Consider the following 21,941-nt stretch of genomic DNA (forward strand, 5'->3'; position numbering starts at 1 on the left):
ACCCATATGTATGTTGTCTACAAAAGGCCTGCTTCATACCTAGGGACACTTACAGACTGAAAGTAAGGGGATGGGAGAAGGTATTTCACACAAATGGAAATCATAAGAAAGCTGGAGTAGCAATACTCATATCAGACAAAATCGACTTTAAAACAAAGACTGTTATAAGAGACAAAGAAAGACACTACATAATGGTCAAGGGTTCAATCCAAGAAGAAGATACAACAATTATAAATATATATGCACCCAACATAGGAGCACCTCAATATGTTAGGCAAATACTAACAAACAGAAAGGGAGAAATCAACAGTAACACAATAACATTGGGTGGCTTTAATAACCTACTTTCATCAATAGATCAGACAGAAAATCAATAAGGAAACACAGGCCTTAAATGACATTTTAGATGAACTAGATATAATTGACATTTATAGAGCATTCCATCCAAAAGAGCAAACTACACATTTTTCTCAAGTGCACACAGTCATGTGTAGCCCACACATGACCACATGCTGGGCTACAAGATGAGCCTTGGTAAATTTAAGAAAATTGAAATAATATCAAGCATCTTTTCTAATCACGATGCTATGAGATTAGAAATAAACTACAAGGAAAAAAACTCTAAGAAACACAAACATGTAGTGGCTAAATAACATGTGACTAAACAACCATTAGATAACTGAAGAAATCAAAAAATAAATTAAAAAATACCTACAGACAAATGAAAAGGAAAGCGCAAAGGTAAAAACCTTACGGGAGGCAGCAAAAGCAGTCCTATGAGGGAAGTTTATAGCAATACAGTCTTACCTCAAGAAACAAGAAAAATCTCAAATAAACAACCTAACCTTACACCTAATACAATTAGAGAAAGAAGAACAAACTAAACCTAAAGTTAGTTGAAGGAAAGAAATCATAAAGATCAGAGCAGAAATAAATGAAATAGAGATAAAGAACACAACTGCAAAGATCAATGAAACTAAAAGCTGGTTCTTTGAGAAGATAAACAAGACTGATAAACTATTAGCCAGACTCATCAAGGTGAAAAAGGGAGAGGACTCAAATCAGTAAAATTAGAAATAGAAAAGATGTTACAACTGACTCCACAGAAATACAAAGAATCATAAGACTACTATGAACAACTTATACCAATAAAATGGTATTTTTATTGGAATTACTGGAAGAAATGCACAATTTCTTAGAAAGGTACAATCTCCATAAACGAACCAGGGAGAAACAGAAAATATGAACAAACCAATCACAAGCACTAAAATTGACACTGTGATTAAAAACCTCCCCAGAAACAAAAGTCCAGGACCTGATGGCTTCACAGGCAAATTTTATCAAACATTTAGAGAAGAGTTAACACCTCTCCTTCTGAAACTATTCCAAAAAGTTGCAGAGGAAGGAACACTTACCAATTCATTTCATGAGGCCACCATCTGATACCAAAACCAGACAAAGATACCACACACACAAAAAAAAAAGAAAGAAAATTACAGGCCAATATCACTAATGAACATAGATGCAAAAATCCTCGGCAAAATACTAGCAATCCATATCCAACAGTACATTAAAAAGATCATACACCATGATCAAGTAGGATTCATCCCAGGGTTGCAAGGATTTTTCAACATCCACAAATCAATCAATGTGATACACCATACTCAACAAATTGAAGAATAAAAACCATATGATCATCTCAATAGATGCAGGAAAGGCTTTTGACAAAATTCAGCACCAATTTACGAAAAATACTCTCCACAAAGTGGGCATAGAGGGTACATACCTCAACATAATAAAGGCCATATATGACAAACCCACGACTAGCACCATATTCAATGGTGAAATGCTAAAAGCATTCCCTCTAAAATCAGGAACAAGACAAGGATGTCCACGCTCACCATTTTTATTCAACATAGTTTTGGAAGTCCTAGCTACAGCAGAGAAGAAGTAAAGGGAATCCAAATTGGAAAAGATGTTAAATTGTCACTGTTTGCAGATGACATGATACTATACATAGAAGATCCTAAAGACATTACCATAAAACTACTAGAGTTCATCAACAAATTTGGTAAAGTTGCAGGTCACAAAATTAATACACAGAAATCTGTTGCATTTCTCTACACTAACAATGAAAGATTAGAAAGAGAAATTCAAGAAGCAATTCCATTTATCATTCCATCAAAACAAATAAAATACCTAGGAATAAACCTACTTAAGGAGATAAAAGACCTGTACTCCAAAAAGTATAAGATGCTGATGAAAGAAATCAAAGAAAACATAAACAGATGGAAAGATACACCATATTCATGGATTGGAAGAATCAATATTCCCAAAATGACTATATTATCCAAGGCAATCTACAGATGCAACACAATCAAATTACCAATGGCATTTTTCACAGAACTAGAACAAAAAAAAAAAATCTCAAGATCTGTATGGAGACACAAAAGACCCCAAAGAGCCAAAGCATCTTGAAAAAGAAAAATGGAACTGGAGGAATCAGGCTCCTGGGCTTCAGACTATACTACAAAGCTACAGTCATCAAAACAGTATGGTACTGGCACAAAAATAGAAATATAGATCAATGGAACAGGATATAAAACCCAGAAATAAGTCCATGCACCTACAGTCAGTTAATCTATGACAAAGTAGGCAAGACTACACAATGTTGGAAAGACAGTCTCTTCAACAAATGGTGCTGGGAAAACTAGACAGCCACATGTAAAACAATGAAATTAGATCATTCCTTAACTGCATGCACAAAAATAAGCTCAAAATGGATTAAAGACCTAAATGTTAGACCAGACACAATAAAACTCTCAGAGGAAAACACAGGCAGAACACTCTCTGACATAAATCACAGCAAAATCTTTTTTAATCCACCTCCCAGAATAATGGAAATAAAAGCAAAAATAAACAAATGGGACCTACTTAAACTCACAAGCTTTTGCACAGCAAAGGAAACAATAAACAAAACAAAAACAAAACCCACAGATAGGGAGAAAATATTTACAAATGATGTGACTGATAAGGGATTAGTCTCCAAAATTTAAAAACAGCTTATGCCACTTAATAGCATCAAAACAAACAACCCACTCAAAAAATGGGCAGAAGACCTGAATAGATATTTCTCTAAAGAGAACACACAGATGGCCAATAGGCACATGCAAAGATGTTCAAAATCACTAGTTATTAGAGAAATGCAAATCAAAACTACAATGAGATATCACCTCACACTGGTCAGAATGGCTATCGTCAAAAAATCCACAAACAATAAATGCTGGAGAGGGTGTGGAGAGAAGGGAACCCTCCTGCACTGTTGGTGAGAATATAAATTGGTACAGCCACGATGAAGAACAGTAAGTATGCAGGTTCCTTTAAAAACTTAAAATAGAGCTACCACGATGAGAGAATTGACAGAACCTTGTGGTTTAATGTTGGAGACACATTTAAAAGAGATACATACACCCCAGTGTTCATTGCAGCACTGTTCACAATGGTCAAAACATGGAAACAACTTAAATGTCCATTGACAAAGCAAAGGATAAAGAAGATGTGGCGTACATAATATACAATGGAATATTACTCAGACATTATAAAGAATGAAATAAGGCCATCTGCAACAACGTGGATGGACCTGGAGAGTGTCATACTGAGTGAAGTAAGTCAGACAGAGAAGGAGAAATGTCACATGACATCCCTTATATGTGGAATCTAAAAAGAAATGATACAAATGAACTTACAAAACAGAAAGAGACTCACAGACTTAGAAAACCAACTCATGGGTGCTGGGGGGGAAGGGACAGTTAAGGACTTTGGGAAAGTTATGGATAACTAACAAAAATCTATTGTACAGCACATGGAACTCTGCTCAATGTTATGTGGCAGCCTGGATGGGGGGTGGATTTGAAGGAGAATGTATACATGTATATGCACAGCTGAGTCCCTTCACTGTTCATCTGAAACTATCACAGCGTCATTAATTGGCTATACCCCAATACAAAATGATTTGGTGTTAAAAAATAAAAGTAAAAAGAAAAAAAGTAAAGTGACAAACACTAAACAAAAAATTATTCCTACAATTATACTAATACCACAAACATGACTATCAAAGAACATAATCTCAATTAATATCACAGTCCATAGCTTATTAACTAGTCTATAAGGTTTTTCGTCTTAATTTAATGACAGTAGCCTTAACTTCTCACTAATTTTTTTCTCTAACTCCTTAATCAGCATCATTATTAATTTTCAACAATATGACTCATGATTAACATTAATAGCTAACCAATTTCGCCTACTGAAAGAATCATTAGCTTGAAACAATATTTACCATACTAATTATATTAGAAATGTTCCTAATTATAAAATTCACAGCCACAGAATTAACCTCATTTTATATTTTATTTGAAGCAACAGTAATTTCAACACTTATTATCATTACCCAATGGGGTTTTCAGACAGAACATCTTGAAGCAGAACCTTCTCATTTTATACCCTCGTAGGAGTTCTCTTAGCAGCACTAGTATATATTCAGATAATCTCAGGTTTGGGACCTCCTGGAAGTCCAGCGGTTAAGCCTCCAAGCTTCTACTGCAAGGGGCGTAAGGGAACTAAAGATCCTGCCTAGGATTCTGCATGCTGCACTGCATGGCCAAAAGAAACAAAAACTGTCACAGGCTCACTAAATTTTCTAATACTTCAATACTGAACACTAGCAGCACCCAACTCCTGATTCAACATTTTCACATGACTAGCATGTATGTTAGCCTTTACAGTAAAAATACTCCTCTCCAGCCTCACCTTTGATTACCTAGAGCGCAGGCAGAAGCCCCCGTTGAAGGATCCATAGTCCTAGCAGCTGAACCAGTAAGATTCTGAGGCTGTGGTATATTGTGAATCACAACAATTCTAAACCCACTAGCAGGTTTTATAACATACCCCTTTTTCATACTCTCCTTAGGAGGAATAACCATAACTAGTTCAATTTGTTTACACCAAACAGACCTGAAGGCACTGATTGTGTATTCTTGTCAGTCACACAGCTCTTGTTATTGTTCAGTTCAGTGGCTCAGTCATGTCCGACTCTTTGTGATCCGATGGACTGCAGCACACCAGGCTTCCCTGTCCATCACCAACTCCCAGAGCTTACTCAAACTCATGTCATGTCAGTGATGCCATCCAACCATCTCATCCTCTGTCATCTCCTTCTCCTCCTGCCTTCAAACTTTCCCAGCATCAGCAGTTTTTCCAGTAAGTCAGTTCTTCCCATCAGGTGGCCAAAGTATTGGAGTTTCAGCTTCAGCATCATCCTTCCAATGAATATTCAGGACTGATTTTCTTTAGTATTGACTGGTTGGATCTCCTTGCAGGCCAAGGGACTCTCAAAAGTCTTCTCCAACACCACAGTTCAAAAGCATCAATTCTTTGGTGCTCAGGTTTCTTTATAGTCCAACTCTCACATCCATACATGACTACTAGAAAATCCATAGCTTTGACTAGATGGACCTTTGTTGGCAAAGTAATGTCTCTGCTTTTTAATATGCTGTCCAGGGTCATAGCTTTTCTTCCAAGGAGCAAGCGTCTTAATTTCATGGCTGCAGTCACCATCTGCAGTGATTTTGGAGCCCCCCAAAATAGTCTTTCACTGTTTCCACTGTTTCCCCATCTATTTGCCATGAAGTGTGGGACCGGATGCCATGATCTTCGTTTTTTGAATGTTGACTTCTAAGCCAGCTTTTTCACTCTCCTCTTTCACTTAACACCTTAAAGGTTATATAGGAGCCACAAATCTAATAACTGGCCACAACCTCACATCATCCATATTATTCTGCCTAGACAATTAAAATTATGAAAGAATTCACAGCCAAACAATAATTCTAGCATGAGGTCTTCAAACATTCCTCCCATTAATACATGATGACTACTAGCAAGTTTAACAAACCTAGCTCTAACCACCAACTATCATTCTAACTGGAGAACTACTTGTGGTAGTATCATCCTTCTCATGATCAAATATCACGATTATCTTAATAGGAATTACCACAGTACAATAATTACTGCCTTATCTTCCTACACATATTAATTGTAACACAATGAGGCAAATAAACATAACATATCGGTAATATTAAACCATCATTTGCACAAGAAAATGCCTCATAACCTCTCACATTTTACCTTTCTTAGTCCTATCATTAAACCCTTGAATCATTTTAGGGTTCTTATACTATAAATATAGTTTTTTTTAAAAAACATTAGATTGTGAATCTAGTAACAGGAGACTAAACCTTATTTACCAAAAAAGTATACAAGAACTGCTAATTCATGATACCCCATATAATAGCAAGGCTTTTTCAAACTGAATAGTAGTTATCCCATTGGTCTTAGAAACCAAAAAATTGGTGCAACTATAAATAAACTAAACTTACTTACTTCTTTCACACTACATATTTATACTAACTGTATCAATTATAATAACAAACACCAACATCTACAAAAGTAATATATATCCATCCTACATAAAAACAACTATGCTTCTATCACCAGCTTAATTCCAACAATATTTATTCATATATGTCAAGAGATAATTACCTCAATCTGAACCCTTAAATCATCACTTAGCTTCAAATTAGACTATTTCTCAATAATATTTGTTCCAGTAGAATTATTTCTCACATGATCAGTTAAGGAATTTTCAATATGATATTTAAATACTACTTTTTCTTATCACAATACTAATTCTTGTCACTGAAAACAATCTTTTACAACTTTTCATTGGGTGAAAAGAAGTCAGAATTATATCTTTCCTACTTATCAGGTGATGATAACGGATAAGCAGACGCAAATATAGCTGCTCTTCAAACAATTTTATATCATCACACTGGAGACATTGGATTATATCAGTAGTATAATTTCTATTTAACTTAAACCCATGAGACATACAACAAGTCTTGATGCTTAACCTAAATCACTTACTCAAACCTACCTCTAATAGGACTTGCGTTGGCTGCAACTAGAAAACCTGCCCTATTTGGCCTCCGTTCGTGACTTCCCTCAGCAACAGAAGTCCCTACTCCCATTTTAGCCCTACTCCACTCAAGCACAGTAGTTGTAGCAGGGATTTTTCTACTCATCCACTTTTACCCTTTTTAACAGAATAATAAATTTATCCAAACAACATTATATGGATAAATATCAATACATTATTTACAGCAATATGCACTCTTACCCAAAATGACATTTAAAAAATTGTTGCCATCTCTACTTCAAGCCAATTAGGCCTTATAATCATTAACAATCAATATTAACCAATCTTATGGAACATTTCTCCATATTTGCACACACCCCTTTTTAAAGGCCATACTGTTTATATGGTCTGGATCTATTATTCATAGTCCAAATTACCATGAGTAACCTATGGTTTTTCCAATAGTCATGTATGGATGTGAGAGTTGGACCATAAGGAAAACTGAGCGCCAAAGAATTGATGCTTTTGAACTGTGGTGTTGGAGAAGACTCTTGAGAGTCCCTTGGACTGCAAGGAGATCCAACCAGTCCATCCTAAAGGAGACCAGTCCTGAATATTCATTGGAAGGACTGATGCTAAAGCTCCAATACTTTGGCCACTTGATGCAAAGAGCCAACTCATTGGAAAAGACCTTGATGCTGGGAAAGATTGAAGGCAAGAGAAGAAGGGGACGACAGAGGATGAGATGGTTGGATGATATCACCGACTCGATGGACATGAGTTTGAGTAAGCTCCAGGAGTTGGTGATGGACAGAGAAGCCTGGCGTGCTGTAGTCCATGTCACAAAGAATCAGACACAACTGAGCGACTGAACTGAACCTTTATAATAACCACAATACCAATAAGCAGTGATACACCAGTAACAATTATCAATCAAGTACCAGAGCTGTACAACACCCCAATTCCTGTACCTCTTCATCAAAAAACTCAGAATTACTTGTATCATAAATAACCCAATTATCTAGCCCATTAAACTTAAACACAATCTCCCCTTCCTCACCATTTAACACACAAAATACTACTGAAAATTCTATCATCAACCTTGAAAGAAATACTCCTAAAACAGTCTTACTAGAGACTCAAACTTCAGAATACTTCTCAGTAGTCATAGCTGACGTGTAACCAAATACTACCACTATTTTGCCTAAATAAAAATACTATTAAACCCTGAAATGAACCACCATAATTCAACACAAGCCCACAACCAATACCACCACCTACAATCAGTCTAAGTCCACATAATTAGGTGAAGGTTTTGAAGAAAACCCCGCAAAGCTAATTACGAAAATAGTACTTAAACACAATGTATGTTATTGTTCTTACGTGGACTCTAACCATAGCCAATGAAATGAAAAATCATCACTGTTAATTCAGCTATAAGAACACTGGGGCTTCCGTGGTGGCTCAGTGGTGAAGAATCTGTCTGCCGGTGCAGGAGACACGGGTTCAATCCCTGGTCTGGGAAGATCCCACATGCCACAGAACAATTAAGCCTGTGCATCCCAACTCTTGAGTCTGTGCTCTAGAGCCCCAGAGCCACAACTACTGAACCCACATGTCGCAACTACTGAAGCCCATGTGTTCTAGAGCCCTTGCTCCACAATGAGAAGCCTGCATACCACCAACTAGAGAGTAGCCCCCGGCTTCCCACCACTGGGGAAAAGCCCATGCAGCAACGAAGACCCAGCACAGTCAAAAATTAATTTTAAAAAGAACATTAATGATCAGCATCCAAAAATCACGCCCATTAATAAAAATCATCAACAATGTAATTACTGATCTCCTAGCTCCACCAAACATCTCATCATGATGAAACCTTGGTTCCCGACTGGTTATTTGCTCAGTTCTACAAATCTTGACAGGTTTACTCCTAGCAAGACATTATACATCAGACACAATCATCACTTTTGCATCAGTAACACGTCTGCCAAGATGTAAACTATGGATGAGTTATCCAATATCTACATGCAAATGAAGCCTCCATATTTTTTATTTGCCTATTTATTCATGTAGGACAAGGCTTATATTACTGATCCCACACTTTTTTAGAAACATGGAGCACTGAAATCAACTTATTTACAGTCATAGCTACAGCATTTATAGACTACGTCATACTGGAGGACAAATATCTGAAGGGCAACAGTTATTACTAATCTCCTTTCAGCAATTCCAAATATTAGCACAAGCCTCATCAAATGAACCTGAGGTGACTTTTCAGTAAATAAAGTAAATCTTACACAATTCTTCACCTTCCATTTTATTTCTCCCATTTATCATCGCAGCACTAGCAGCTGTCCACTTACTATTCCTTCACAAAACAGGATCTAATAACCCCACAGGAATCTCATCTCATATAGACAAAATCCCATTTAATTCCTACCGTGCAATCAAAGGGGCTTCCCTCATGGCTCAGTTGGTAAAGAATCTGCCTGCAAATGCAGGAGACATAGAAGACCCAGGTTCAGTCCCTGGGTTAGGAAGATCCCCTGGAGAAGGGAATGCCAATCCATTCCAGTATTCTTGCCTGGAGAGCCCCATGGACAGAGGAGTCTGGCAGGCTACAGTCATGAGGTTGCAAAGAGCCGGACATGACTGAAGCAACTGAGCATGCACACATGCGTGCAATCAAAGACATCCTAGGTGCCTCATTACTAATTCTAATACTAATAACATTAGCAGTATTTTCACCACTTACTAGCAGGCCTACACAACTACACCCCAGCAAACGCCCTCAACACACCACTTCGTATCAAACCAGAGTGATATTTTCTATTTGCAATTCTACAGCCAATTCCTAATAAATTAGGAGTATTGACCCTAATCTTTTCAGTTTTAATTCTAGTATTTATCCCAATGTCTCACATATCCAAATAATGAAGTGTAATGTTTCGACCTCTCAGTCAATATGTATTTTGAGTACTAGTAACAGAACTGTAACACTGACATGATTTGGAGGACAACCTATAGAGCACCCCTTCATTATTATCCAACAATTAGCATTCATATATTTCTTTTAATTCTAGAACAATGCCAGTATGGCTTCCCAGGTGGTGCTAGTGGTGAAGAATCCACCAGCAATGTAGGAGACCTGGGTTCAATCGCTGCGTCAGGAGGATCCCCTGAGGAGGGCACAGCAACCCACTCCAGTATCCTTGCCTGGAGAATTCCACGGACAGAGGAGCCTGGCTGGTTACAGTCACACAGAGTTGGACGCGACTGAAGAGACTTAGCATGCATGCACACACATAATGCCGGTAACTAGCATCATTGAAAATAACCTCCTAAAATGAAGAGTCTTTGTAGTATATCTATAATCCTGGTCTTGTAAACCAGAAAAGGAGAATAATACGTCTCCCTAAGACTCAAGGAAGAGGCTCCAGCTCCACCATCAGCACCCAAGCTGAAATTCTATTTATTTAAACTAGTCCCTGAAGATTTGTTATGGGATATTTATAAGATTTACATTTACTAAGTATCATCTCAGTGTTAAAATCACCTCTTTTTACCATAAATTTCTATGTACTTCGTGCATAACATGTATTACCACATTAATAAGTACAAATACATATTATACATAATATACTACATGTATAATTATTTGTTATTTACCCCATCTTATAAGCATGCACAGGAACCTACTGATAGTATATAATACACTATACATAAATTCATTATTTACTCCACGCTTAAAAGCATATATGTTATACTATTATTACATGGTACATATTATTGGGTGTACATAGTACATTAAGTCAAATCAATTCTAGTCAACATGTGCATCATATCCAATAGATCACAAGTTTAATCAGCAAGTCACATGAAATCATAAACCCCTCTTGGCTGGCGTCCCTCCTCTTGTTCCAGGCCAATAACCTGGGGTGGTTTCTATTAATGTCTCAACTTCATCAGATATCTGGTTCTTCGGGACCTAAAATGACCTGCCCTTTCCTCTTAAATAAGACATCTTGATAGACTAATGACTAATCAGCCATGCTCACACATAACTTTGGTTTCATGCATTTGGTATATTTTTAATTTTTAAAGGCATGCTGTAAGTTGCTGTATAAGACAGGGAGCCCAGCCTGGTGCTCTGTGGTGACCCAGAAGGGTGGAATAGGGGGGCGGGGATGGAGGCGATACACATACAATTATGGCCGACTTGCACTGTAGTACAGGAGAAACCAACATAACACTGTAAGACAATTTTCCTCCAATTAAAAATAAATGGAAAAAAAGCCCATAAAGGGATGCTGTGACTCAGTTATGGCCATCTGAGGCCTTAACACAGTCAAATAAACTGAACGTTAATTGAATGTTATTGAATATTATTTACCGACATCAACCACAAGGTGTTACTCAGTCAATGGTCACAAAACAAGGAAATTGCACACATACAGGTAAATGACCTATTTAACAAACTCCCCTCAGTCCCCACTAAATCCCATGCTCTACAAGTCCTTAATGCCCTGTCAAACCCCCCAAACAGGGCAGAAACATATAAATACATAGAATTTAATCTATCCAACAATGTACTGTGCAAAATAAAATAGACCTAGAAAATAAGCATTAATCATACCAAAGAATTGCTTAGATATTTACTATTTATATAGACAGATATCTCCCAAGATCCATCAACCATTTTAATAAAAAGTTTAACACTAAATTTAGCATAAATCACACAAAACATTATATACATGTTACTTCACTATATAAACACAACTTGTCAATGTAGCTTAAAACCTAAAGCAATCACTGAAAATGCCTAGATAAGTTTATCAATTCCATAAACACATAGGTTTGCTCCCAGCCTTTCTATTAGTTTTTTTTTTTAATTGAAAGATAACTGCTTTACAATATTGTGTTGGTTTCTGCCATACATCAACATGAGTCAGCCACAGGTATACATATGTCCCCTCCCTCTTGAATTTCCCTCCCACCTCCCACCCCTCTAGATTGCCACAGAGCCCCGGTTTGAGCTCCCTGCATCATACAGCAAATTCCCACTGGCTATCTGTTTTACACATGGTAATATAAATGTTTCCATGCTACGCTCTCCATTCGTCCCACCCTCTCCATCCCCGCTGTCCATAAGTCTGTTCTCTGCATCCACATCTCCATAAAACTACATATGCAATCATCCACACCCAATGAGAAGGCCCTCTAAATCATTAAGATTTAAAGGAGCCGGCATCAAGCACGCTAACAGTAGTAGTTCATAACGTCTTGCTTAACCAGACCCCCATGGAAGCCAGTAGGAATAAAAATAAAGCCATAAACAAAAGTTCAACTAAGTTATATTAACTAGGGTTGGAAAATCCCATGACAGCCACCAAGATCATACAATTAACTCAAATTAATAGAAATTTAGTGTAAAACATGTTAAAGAGTAATATAAAGTTAAATTTCAATTAAACTGTAAAAAGCCATAGCTAAATAAAAATACACTATGAAAGTGACTAGTATTTCCTGACGACATGACAACTAAGACCCAAACTGGGATTAGATATCCCACTATGCTTGGCCCTAAATCCAAATAATTATAATAACAAAATTATTCACCAGAGTACTACTAGCAACAACTCAAGACTCAAAGGACTTGGCTATGCCTCACAAGCCTCTAGAGGAGCCTGTTCTATAATCGATAAACCCCACCAACCCTTGCTAATTCAGTCTATCTACCACTGTCTCTAGCAAACCCTAAGAAAGGAATAAAAGCATAATTGTCACAAATAAAAATGTTAGGTCAAGGTATAACTGATGGGGTGGAAAGAAGTGGGCTGTATTTTCTATCTCAAGAATATATTTCTCACTACACAAAAGTTTTTATGAAAACTAAAAACCAAAGGAGGATTTAGTAGTAAATTAAGAATAGAATGCTTGAGTTTCCCTGTTGGTCCAATGGTTAAGAATCCGTCTGCCAATGCAGGGGACGTGGGTTCGATCCCTGGTCCAGGGAGATCCCATATGCTTCAGGACAACCAGGACTGCGTGCCACACCTAGGAGCTCATGTGCTGCAACTACGAAAGCCCACGTGCCTAGAGCCTGTGCTCTGTACCAAGAGAAGACACTGCAAAGAGAAGCCCAAGAACAGGAACTAGACAGTAGTCCCCGCTTGCCACAACCAGAGAACGCCTGCACAGGAATGAAGACCCAGCGCAGCCAAAAGTAGATATTTGCTTTTTAAAGAAAACAGAATGCTTAATAGAATAAGGCCATGGAGCACGCATATACCACCCATCACCTTCCCCAAGCACTGTAATAAACACCAAGTATATGAGAAGAGACAAATCAGAACAAAGTAAGTATACTGGAAAGTGTGCTCAAGTAAGTCAAAACATGGCTTGAAGAAAAGCATCTAGTTTACACTTAGAAGATTTAATAATTTATGAATACTTTGAACTAAGTCAAGCCAAACCCCCACAAGTTTTACTAATATAAGCAAATTAAATAAAACATCCACTCAACATTTAAAGTATAGGGGACAGAAATTCAAAATATCTTCTGGCACTATAGAGAAAGTACAGTAAGAGAATAATGAAAGAAACATTAAAAGTAACAAAGAGAAAAGTTTACCCCTTGTATATTTTGCATAATCATTTAACTAGCAAACATTAACAAAGAGAAGTTAAATATCCTGAAACCAGAAGAGCTACTTATGAACAAACTCATCTATGTAGCAAAATAAGATGTATAAGTAGAGGTGACAAGTCTAACGAGCCTAGTGATAGCTAGGTTTTCCAGGAAAAGAATTTTAGTTCAACTTTTTAAATTACCAGAAAATTTAAAACTTTAATGTATTTTTAAATGTTAATATAAAAAGGTTAGATTTTAGAGGATACAACCTTATCTAGAGGTTAAAAACACCACCACAGTTGGCTTAAAGGCAGTCACCAATTAAGAAAGCATTCAAGCTCAATAACTTTATCTTAATACCAATAATAAGCAAACTGACTCCTAGCTTTATACTGGACTAATCTATTGACCAATAAGGGCAACAGTGTTGATATAATGATGAAAGTAAAAGTCACTCAGTCATATCCAACTCTCTGTGACCCCATGGACTGTAGCCTGCCAGGCTCCCCTGTCCATGGAATTCTCCAAGCCAGAATACTGGAGTGGGTGGCTGGTTCCCTCCCTTCTGCAGGAGATCTTCCTAACCCAGGGATGGAACCCAGGTCTCCTGCATTGCAGGCAAATTCTTTACCAGCTGAGCCAGGAAGCCCAAGAATACTGGTGTGGGTAGCCTATCCCTTCCCCAGTGGATGTTCCTGACCCCGGAATTGAACTGGGGTCTCCTGCATTTCAGGTAGATTCTTTTGTTTTTAAATTAATTTTATTTGGAGGTAATTTCTTTACAATATTGTGGTGGTTTTTGCCACACGTCAACATGAATCTCCTGTGGGTGCACATGTGTCTCCCCATCCTGAACCCCCCTCACCTCCTGCCCCACCCCATCCCTCTGGGCTGTCCCAGAGCACCAGCTTTGAGTGCCCTGCTTCATGCATTGAACTTGCACTGGTCATCTTTTTCACATGTGGTAATATACATGCTTCAGTGTTATTCTCTCAAATCATCCTACCTTCGCCTTCTCCCACATAGTCCAAAAGTCTGTTCTTTACAATTGTGTCTCTTTGGCTGCCTTGCATATAGGATTGTCATTACCCTCTTTCTAAATTCCATATATATGCATTAATATGGCCTTCCCTGATAGCTCAGTTGATAAAGAATCCACCTGCAATGCAGGAGACCCTGGTTTGATTCCTGGGTCAGGAAGATCCACTGGAGAAGGGATGGGCTACCCACTCCAATATTCTTAGGCTTCCCTTGTGGCTAAGCAGGTAAAGAATCTGCCTGCAATGCGGAAGACCTGGGTTTGATCCCTGGGTTGGGAAGATCCCCTGGAGAAGGGAAAGGCTACCCACTCCAGTATTCTGGCCTGGAGAATTCCATGGACTATACAGTCCATGGGGTTGCAAAGAGTTGGACACAATTTTCACTTCATGCATTAATATACTATATTGGTGTTTCTCTTTCTGACTTACTTCACTCTGTATAATAGGCTCCAGTTTCACCCACCTCATTAGAACTGGCTCAAATATGTACTTTTTTATAAGTGAGTAATATTCCATTCTGTATATGTACCACAACTTCTTTATCCATTCATCTACCGATGGACATCTAGGTTGCTTCCATGTCCTAGCTACTGTGAACAGTGTGCAGGTGGATTCTTTACCAGATGAGATACCAGGGAAGCCCTCAATAACTTTATCTTAATACCAATAATAAGCAAATCAATGCCTAGCTTTATGCTGAACTAATCTATTGACCAATAGAGGCAACAATGTTAATATGAGTAACTAGAGATACTTCTTCTTACATAAACTTATCTCAGTAACTAATAATATACTGACACATGCATGCATGCTGTCACGTCAGTCGTGTCCAACTCTTTGCAACTCTATGGACTGTAGCCCGCCAGGCTCCTCTGTCTGTGGGACTCTCCAGGCAAGAATAGCGGAGTGGGTTGCCATGCCCTCCTCCAGGGGATCTTCCTGATGCAGAGCTCAAACCATAGGCTCCTGTGTCTCCTGCATTGGCACGTGGGTTCTTTACCACTAATGTCACCTGGGAAGCCCATTATACGGCTAATTAACAGCAAATAAACACAACTCAAGATTATTCAGTAATTATGCTATTAATCCAACACAGGCAGGCACTCAAGGAAAGAATTTTAAAAAGTAAAAGGAACATAGCAAACAAAACAACATCACCTCTAGCACAACTAGTCTTAGAGGCCCTGCCCGCCCAGTGACAACTGGTAAACAGCCATGGTGTCCTGACCGTACAGAGGTACCATAATCATCCGTTCTCTAAATCAGGACTTGTATGAATGGCCACATGAGGGTTTTACGTTTCTTACTTTCAATCAGTGAAACTGACCTCCGCGTGAAGAGGCAGCAATAGCAAAATAAAACAAGACCCTTTGGAGCTTTAATTAACTAACTCCCGAGAAAACTAACTAAACCACTAAGGGATAACAAATTTTTATCTGGGTTGACATTTTTGGTTGGAGTGTCCTCAGAGAATAAAAATATCTCCAAATGACTAAAGTCTAGACTTACTAGTCAAAATATTATTCCTTATTGATCCAAAAATTGATCAACAGAACAAGCTACCCTAGGAATAACAGTGCAATCCTATTCTAGAGTTCATATTGACAAAAGGTCTATGACCTCAATGTTGGATCAGGACACCCCAATGGTGTAACTGCTATTAAAAATGTGTTTGTTCAACGATTAAAGTCCTACATGATCTGAGTTCAGACCAGAGTAATGATTGTTTTCTATTATATAGTTCTTCCAGCATGAAAAGACAAAGAGAAATAATGCCCACTTGAAAAAACTGCCATATACACACACACACATATATATAACCAATTAATGATGTAATTTAATATATACAAAATATCACCCAAGAACAAAGTTTATTAAGGTGACAGAATCTGGTAATTGTGTAAAACTTAACCCTTTATAACCAGAGGTTCAAATCCTTTCCCTAACAAATGTTTATAATTAACATCTTAATATTCATCATCTCTATTCTTTTAGCCGTGACATTTCTTGCATTAATTTAGCCAAAAATCTTAGGTTATATGAACTTCCAAAGAGACCAAATATTGTCAGACCATATAGCCTCTTACAACCTATTGCTGACACAGTCGAATTAGTTATTAAAGAACTACTATTCCTTAAGGAACCAGCTACATCTTCCATTTCTATACCAGTCCTAACTTTAACCCTAGCCCTAATCATATGAATTGCTCTACCCATACATTATCCCCTCATTAATATAAATCTAGGGGTAATATTTATACTAGCTATGCCAAGCCTAGCTCTATATTCCATCTTACGATCCAGACATGCTTCCAACTCAAAATAGACATTAATCAGAGCCTTATGTGCAATAGACAATTTCATATGAAGTAACACCAGCAATTATTCTTCTATCAATCCTTTTAATAAATGGATCTTTAACCCTCTCAACCCTCATCACAAGAACATTTATGAATAATCTTCCTATCACGACCCCTAGCTATAATCAATTTATTTATTTCCACTCTAGCAGAAATTAACTGAGCCTGAGCCCCCTTTGATCTAACTGAAGGAGAATCTACACTCTCATTGGGTTTCAATGTAGAATATGCAGCAGGCACATTGGATATATTTTTCGTAGCAGAATATGCCAACATTATTATAATAAATACTCTCACAATAATCCTTTCTAGAATATTCCACAACCCCCACATACCAGAACTACATACAACCAACTTTATTATAAAACACTATCCACAATTTCTTTGCTATGAACTAAAGCATCCTACCCTCGATTCCCATATGATCAACTAATATACCTACTCTGAAAAAACTTCCCACCACTAACACTGGCTCCCATGCCTATGACACATCTCACTACCTATTATAACATCAAGCATCACTCTCCACAAACGTAAGAAATGTATGACAGGGACTTCCCTGGTAGTCCAGTGGTTACGAGTCTGCCTGCCAATGCAGGGGTCACAGGTTCAACACCTGGTCCAGGAACTAAGATCACCCATGGCCTAGGGCAACCAAGCACATGCAGTGCAACCACTGAGCCCATGCACTCTGGAGCCCATGCTCCTCAACAGGAGAAGCCACCAAACGAGAAGCTCATGCACCGCAACTAGAGAAAGCCCGCCCACAGCAACAGACCCAGTGCAGCCAAAAATAAATAGGAAAAATAAAGACAAAAAGATTCTTTTAAAAAAAGTCTGATAAAAGTTACTTTGCTAGAGTAAGTAACAGAGGTTTAAACCCTCATATGTCTAGAGTCATAGAAATTGAACCTGCCCTTAAGAATTCAAAATTCGTGTTACCATATTACACTATATTCCATAGTAATGTCAGTTAAATAAGCTATCAAGCCCATTCTCTGAAAATGTTAGTTTATATCCTTCCTGTACTAATAAACGCCATCATCTTTATCATCATCCTAACAATCAATATCTCCAGGGCCATAACTGCAATGACCAGCCCCCACTGACTACTTATCTGCATCCAATTCAGGCACTGGGTCTTTGTCCCACCTTGATTTGGTGAAATCCTTATCACCCTTTAACTAGCTTAAATGTCACTTCCTTGGGGACATCTTCCCTGAAATTCCCAACTAGGCTCACAGCACCCTGTGCTTATCACTATCATAACAAATATTTGTCAGCATCATTCTCCCTCCTAACTTGGCCACACCTTGATCACAGGTGTGTCCCCAACACAGATGTGCGCACACAATTGGGTGTTACAACAAACCAGCCTCATGTATAATGCTCTGTTCCCGATCTTGGCAGGGACACTATCTAAAAGCCCCATTTCTACCTCTGTCTCCACCTCAAGGACAGGATCCTGCTTTATTCATCCTTACAACCCAGCACCTAACAGAGCCTGGCACTCAGTTGCCCTTAGTAACCTGTGTAAATCGTTCTGAGGCACCAAAAAGGAATGAAGAGAGAGGTTCAATGTAATTTTTGCCCAGTAAGAACAGAAAAGGGAAACCATACCTTCAACGGGGCCAATTTGATTGGTCACGGCGAATCTGAGCACTTTTTCTTCATCCGAGTACAAGGCAAAGACCCGGTCAACATTTAGCTGCTGGGTGACGGGGATGGCCCAGTGTCTGGGGGCATGCCTGCACACCTGGTAAGTGATGTTCTGGTGGATGCGGTAGGACCGTGTTTGGTTGATGGCACCAGACATGAGAGAGTAGGTTCTGGTACTTGTGGAGGTCACAGCTGCAACAGACATCATTCAGTCAAACAAGAAAATTTGCAAATATTAAAAACAGAGGGTTTTTTTATGTGGGTTGAGTTTCTTGGCACAGTTTTTATGTAGTTGCTGGAGTATGTCCCCCTCAGAAGTTCCTGAGTTTAAACGGGAACCTGTGAGGCAACCCCAAGAACCGGAGTAAAAGTAAAGCCAAAGCGCTGAGGGCAGGAGATATAAACCCTGCTGTCACTATTCACAAAGCATACCCTATGTTATCTGCCAGCCATTCCCAGCACTCTATATGCCCTGCCTCACTTACTCCTCACGGTAGCCAGTAAGGTGGGACCTGTCATCTTGTATGGAGAGCCTTACAGAGGTTAAGGAGTAGTTCAGAAGTAATCTAAGACACAAGGCTGGTAGCACAGAGTGGTAACTGGAATTCAAGTTGGCCTGACTCTACTTCCCAAGTTTTCAGCCAATCCATCCATCAGTGCACAGAAAAGAAGCTTTCCAACACCTTGCACTCAAGTCTGAAGGCTTCTGGGGAAAGGAAGTGTGGGAGAGCGTCTTTCATCTCCATCTGAATGCAGAGCAGGGAGGCCTGACAGTTTTCTGGCCATCAGTCACCCTGTGCCCAGGCCAGGTCTCTGCTGCCCATTCTCTTCCCTATGCCTTTTGCCTGATTTCATCATAGAAGAAGCAAAGGCACAATCAAAAGCCTTGTGCTGCAGGACAGGAGCTGAGATCGGGGCAGCATCTTGAAAGCAGGTGGTGTTTTACAGAACACATCACACTTAACATGTCACCCACGTGAGACAGAAAGAAAGCGGGTTATTATTCTAGAGATGAGCAAACAGGCTCTCTGATGTAAGTGACCTTCTTCCCCAAATTCTTTAGACACATTATGACAAAAATTCCTATCTTCTGACTCCAAATTTAACAGTAGTTTTACAACACTGCAGCTCCAAACAAGGTTAGAGAACAAGTATAAATTCCAATAATCAGTACTTTTCCATGGTCCAGAGAGGACGAGAGTTAAAAACCATACATAATTATACCATCCCTTCCCACTCTGCAGACAAGGTTGTAACTGATTATATTATTATTACTTGCAAGTACTGGGTAGGGATGTTGATATCCTTGTGTTACCACAGCCAGCACCTTTCTCACACTAACAAAATAACAAGAATAATCAAACCAATGTTGAACTCATTTCATGGGCCACGCACTGTTCTAAGGACCTTCCATGCAGTCACTCACATCAGCTTCATAACTATCTTGTGAGATGTGTACCATCCCCATTTAACAGATGTGAGAACTGGCGGCATGCACCTGAGTCTGCGTAGTGGTAGAGTTCCTTGTAGGGAGCCATGTGGGCAGAGAAGTTTGCTGGGATGTAAGGCACCTGGCCTTGAATGTTGGTCTTAATGCTCAAGTAGTTCTCTGGGTCCAGCCCCTCAGCAGTTTGAGTGATTCGAACCCTCTCCTCTCCTGGGTAGAAAGTAACTTCCACGTCATGGATAAAGGTAGCACCTGGAGTGTAAAATAAAAATTCAGCCCAAGAGTGAAAAGAAGCATTGCATCTTTCAGCAATAATCACCACTGCATACTTCCACTTCCCAATTTCTGCTGCTGTTGGAGACAGTACCTAAGGAGATCTGATAACCAGGATAAAGTACTATCAGCTGTTGATTTCATGAGTTTCCCCAAACTTTCTGTTCAAGAGTGTGGTTCCATCCTATCCCATTTCACACTGCTTCTCTTTGTAGGAACTTGTTTTCTGTTAAAAATAAACCCCTATGAACATCCTTGATCTTTCTCTTTCTAAGGCTGCCAGACTTAGCAAAACCAAACAAAACTCCCCAGGACACCCATTTGTATTTGAATTTCAGATGAATAAAAAAACAGATTTTTAGTATAAGTTATGTCCCATACAATATTTGCAGCATACTTACAGAAATTATTCACATTAATCAGTTTATCTGAAATTCAAATGTAACTAGGTATACTGTATTTTATTTATCTACTTTTGACTCAAGGTTTTATCAAACCTTGATTAAAAGCAAGACCCTACAAATAGCTATTGAGCTCTATAGCTGGAGGTGGGCAAAGAACTTCTCTCTCACACTTTATGTGTAATAAAGATAAATCCACTGGGGAACAAGGTGTACTGAGGTGAGAAGCCAGGATGTATTCCCTACACCCTTGCTATTAAAGGGTGGGCCTCAGACCAGAATTATAATCTCCTGGAAGCTCACTAGGAAAATAGGATCCCAGATACCCCTGGCCCCCCTTCTCTGCACCTTTCTCCTCCCCCTACTTAATCAGAACCTACCCTTTCCTGAGGCCCCAGGTGATGTGCATGTGCGTTAAAGTCTAAGGAGTGCTGTCTATACCATTATAGGTACAGGTCATCAAGGGACAAGGAGGAAAGGCACCCTTCCCCATGAAGTGAAATCACCTCCAGGTGCCCTAGAATTTTCACGTGCATCCCTATTTGACAGATATGTGCATGACAACTCAGTTACATGGGGTGTGACACCCAGGCTTCAACAAATGGGGTAAGAGACAATGAATGACCCAAATGGAGTCATCCTGCTTCTCAGAACAACCTGGAAAGCACTTAGAAGGAATCATGGGGTCTTAGAAACAGTCCTGCAAGGCCAAACCATCCCCCACTACCTTGGACAGAACATGCCCACCCGTGTGGCTCTGGAGCAAGTGAATCCTCTTCCACTGAGTGGAAACCCAAGCCTCCAAGCCACCAAAGCAGTGGTGACCACGGTCTTGCTCACCTGTGAGGCTGAAGCCGTTCTCCCAGCCTGGTTTTTCTAAAGCAAAGAGCCAGCCAAACAGACCTCCGATCGGCGTGAGTGGGAGAAGGGCCTGGGCAGCAGGCTGCGGGATGTGGCTGATGGCCGTGTAGGCTCTGCCGTCGTTGCCCACCACGTAAGCGTGCAGATCCACGTCGGTGAAGTGCACGGGTGTATGGCCCACGAGGAGGTGCCCACTCACTTTCCCATTGACTCGATGAGGTGCCCCTGAGAGATAACATACCCTGTCAACCTTGACCATCATCCAAGCGCACAGATAAAGCCACCCACCAACTCCC

General features: G+C 39.3%; 1 protein-coding gene across 1 annotated transcript in view; it reads right to left on the reverse strand.

The window, feature by feature from the left end:
• The window catches only part of NID2 (nidogen 2), an 83,154-nt gene that overhangs the window by 32,930 nt on the left and 28,283 nt on the right, over positions 1 to 21,941 (reverse strand). Inside the window, exons 6-8 of the mRNA XM_052646617.1 lie at positions 21,625 to 21,870; positions 20,162 to 20,362; positions 18,625 to 18,855 (exon numbers count right to left, since the gene is read on the reverse strand). Of these exons, the coding sequence (XP_052502577.1) occupies positions 18,625 to 18,855; positions 20,162 to 20,362; positions 21,625 to 21,870 (678 nt within the window). The remainder of the gene's footprint in view (positions 1 to 18,624; positions 18,856 to 20,161; positions 20,363 to 21,624; positions 21,871 to 21,941) is intronic.

This window comes from Budorcas taxicolor, chromosome 10 (genome assembly GCF_023091745.1).
Source record: "Budorcas taxicolor isolate Tak-1 chromosome 10, Takin1.1, whole genome shotgun sequence".
Taxonomy (NCBI): domain Eukaryota; kingdom Metazoa; phylum Chordata; class Mammalia; order Artiodactyla; family Bovidae; genus Budorcas; species Budorcas taxicolor.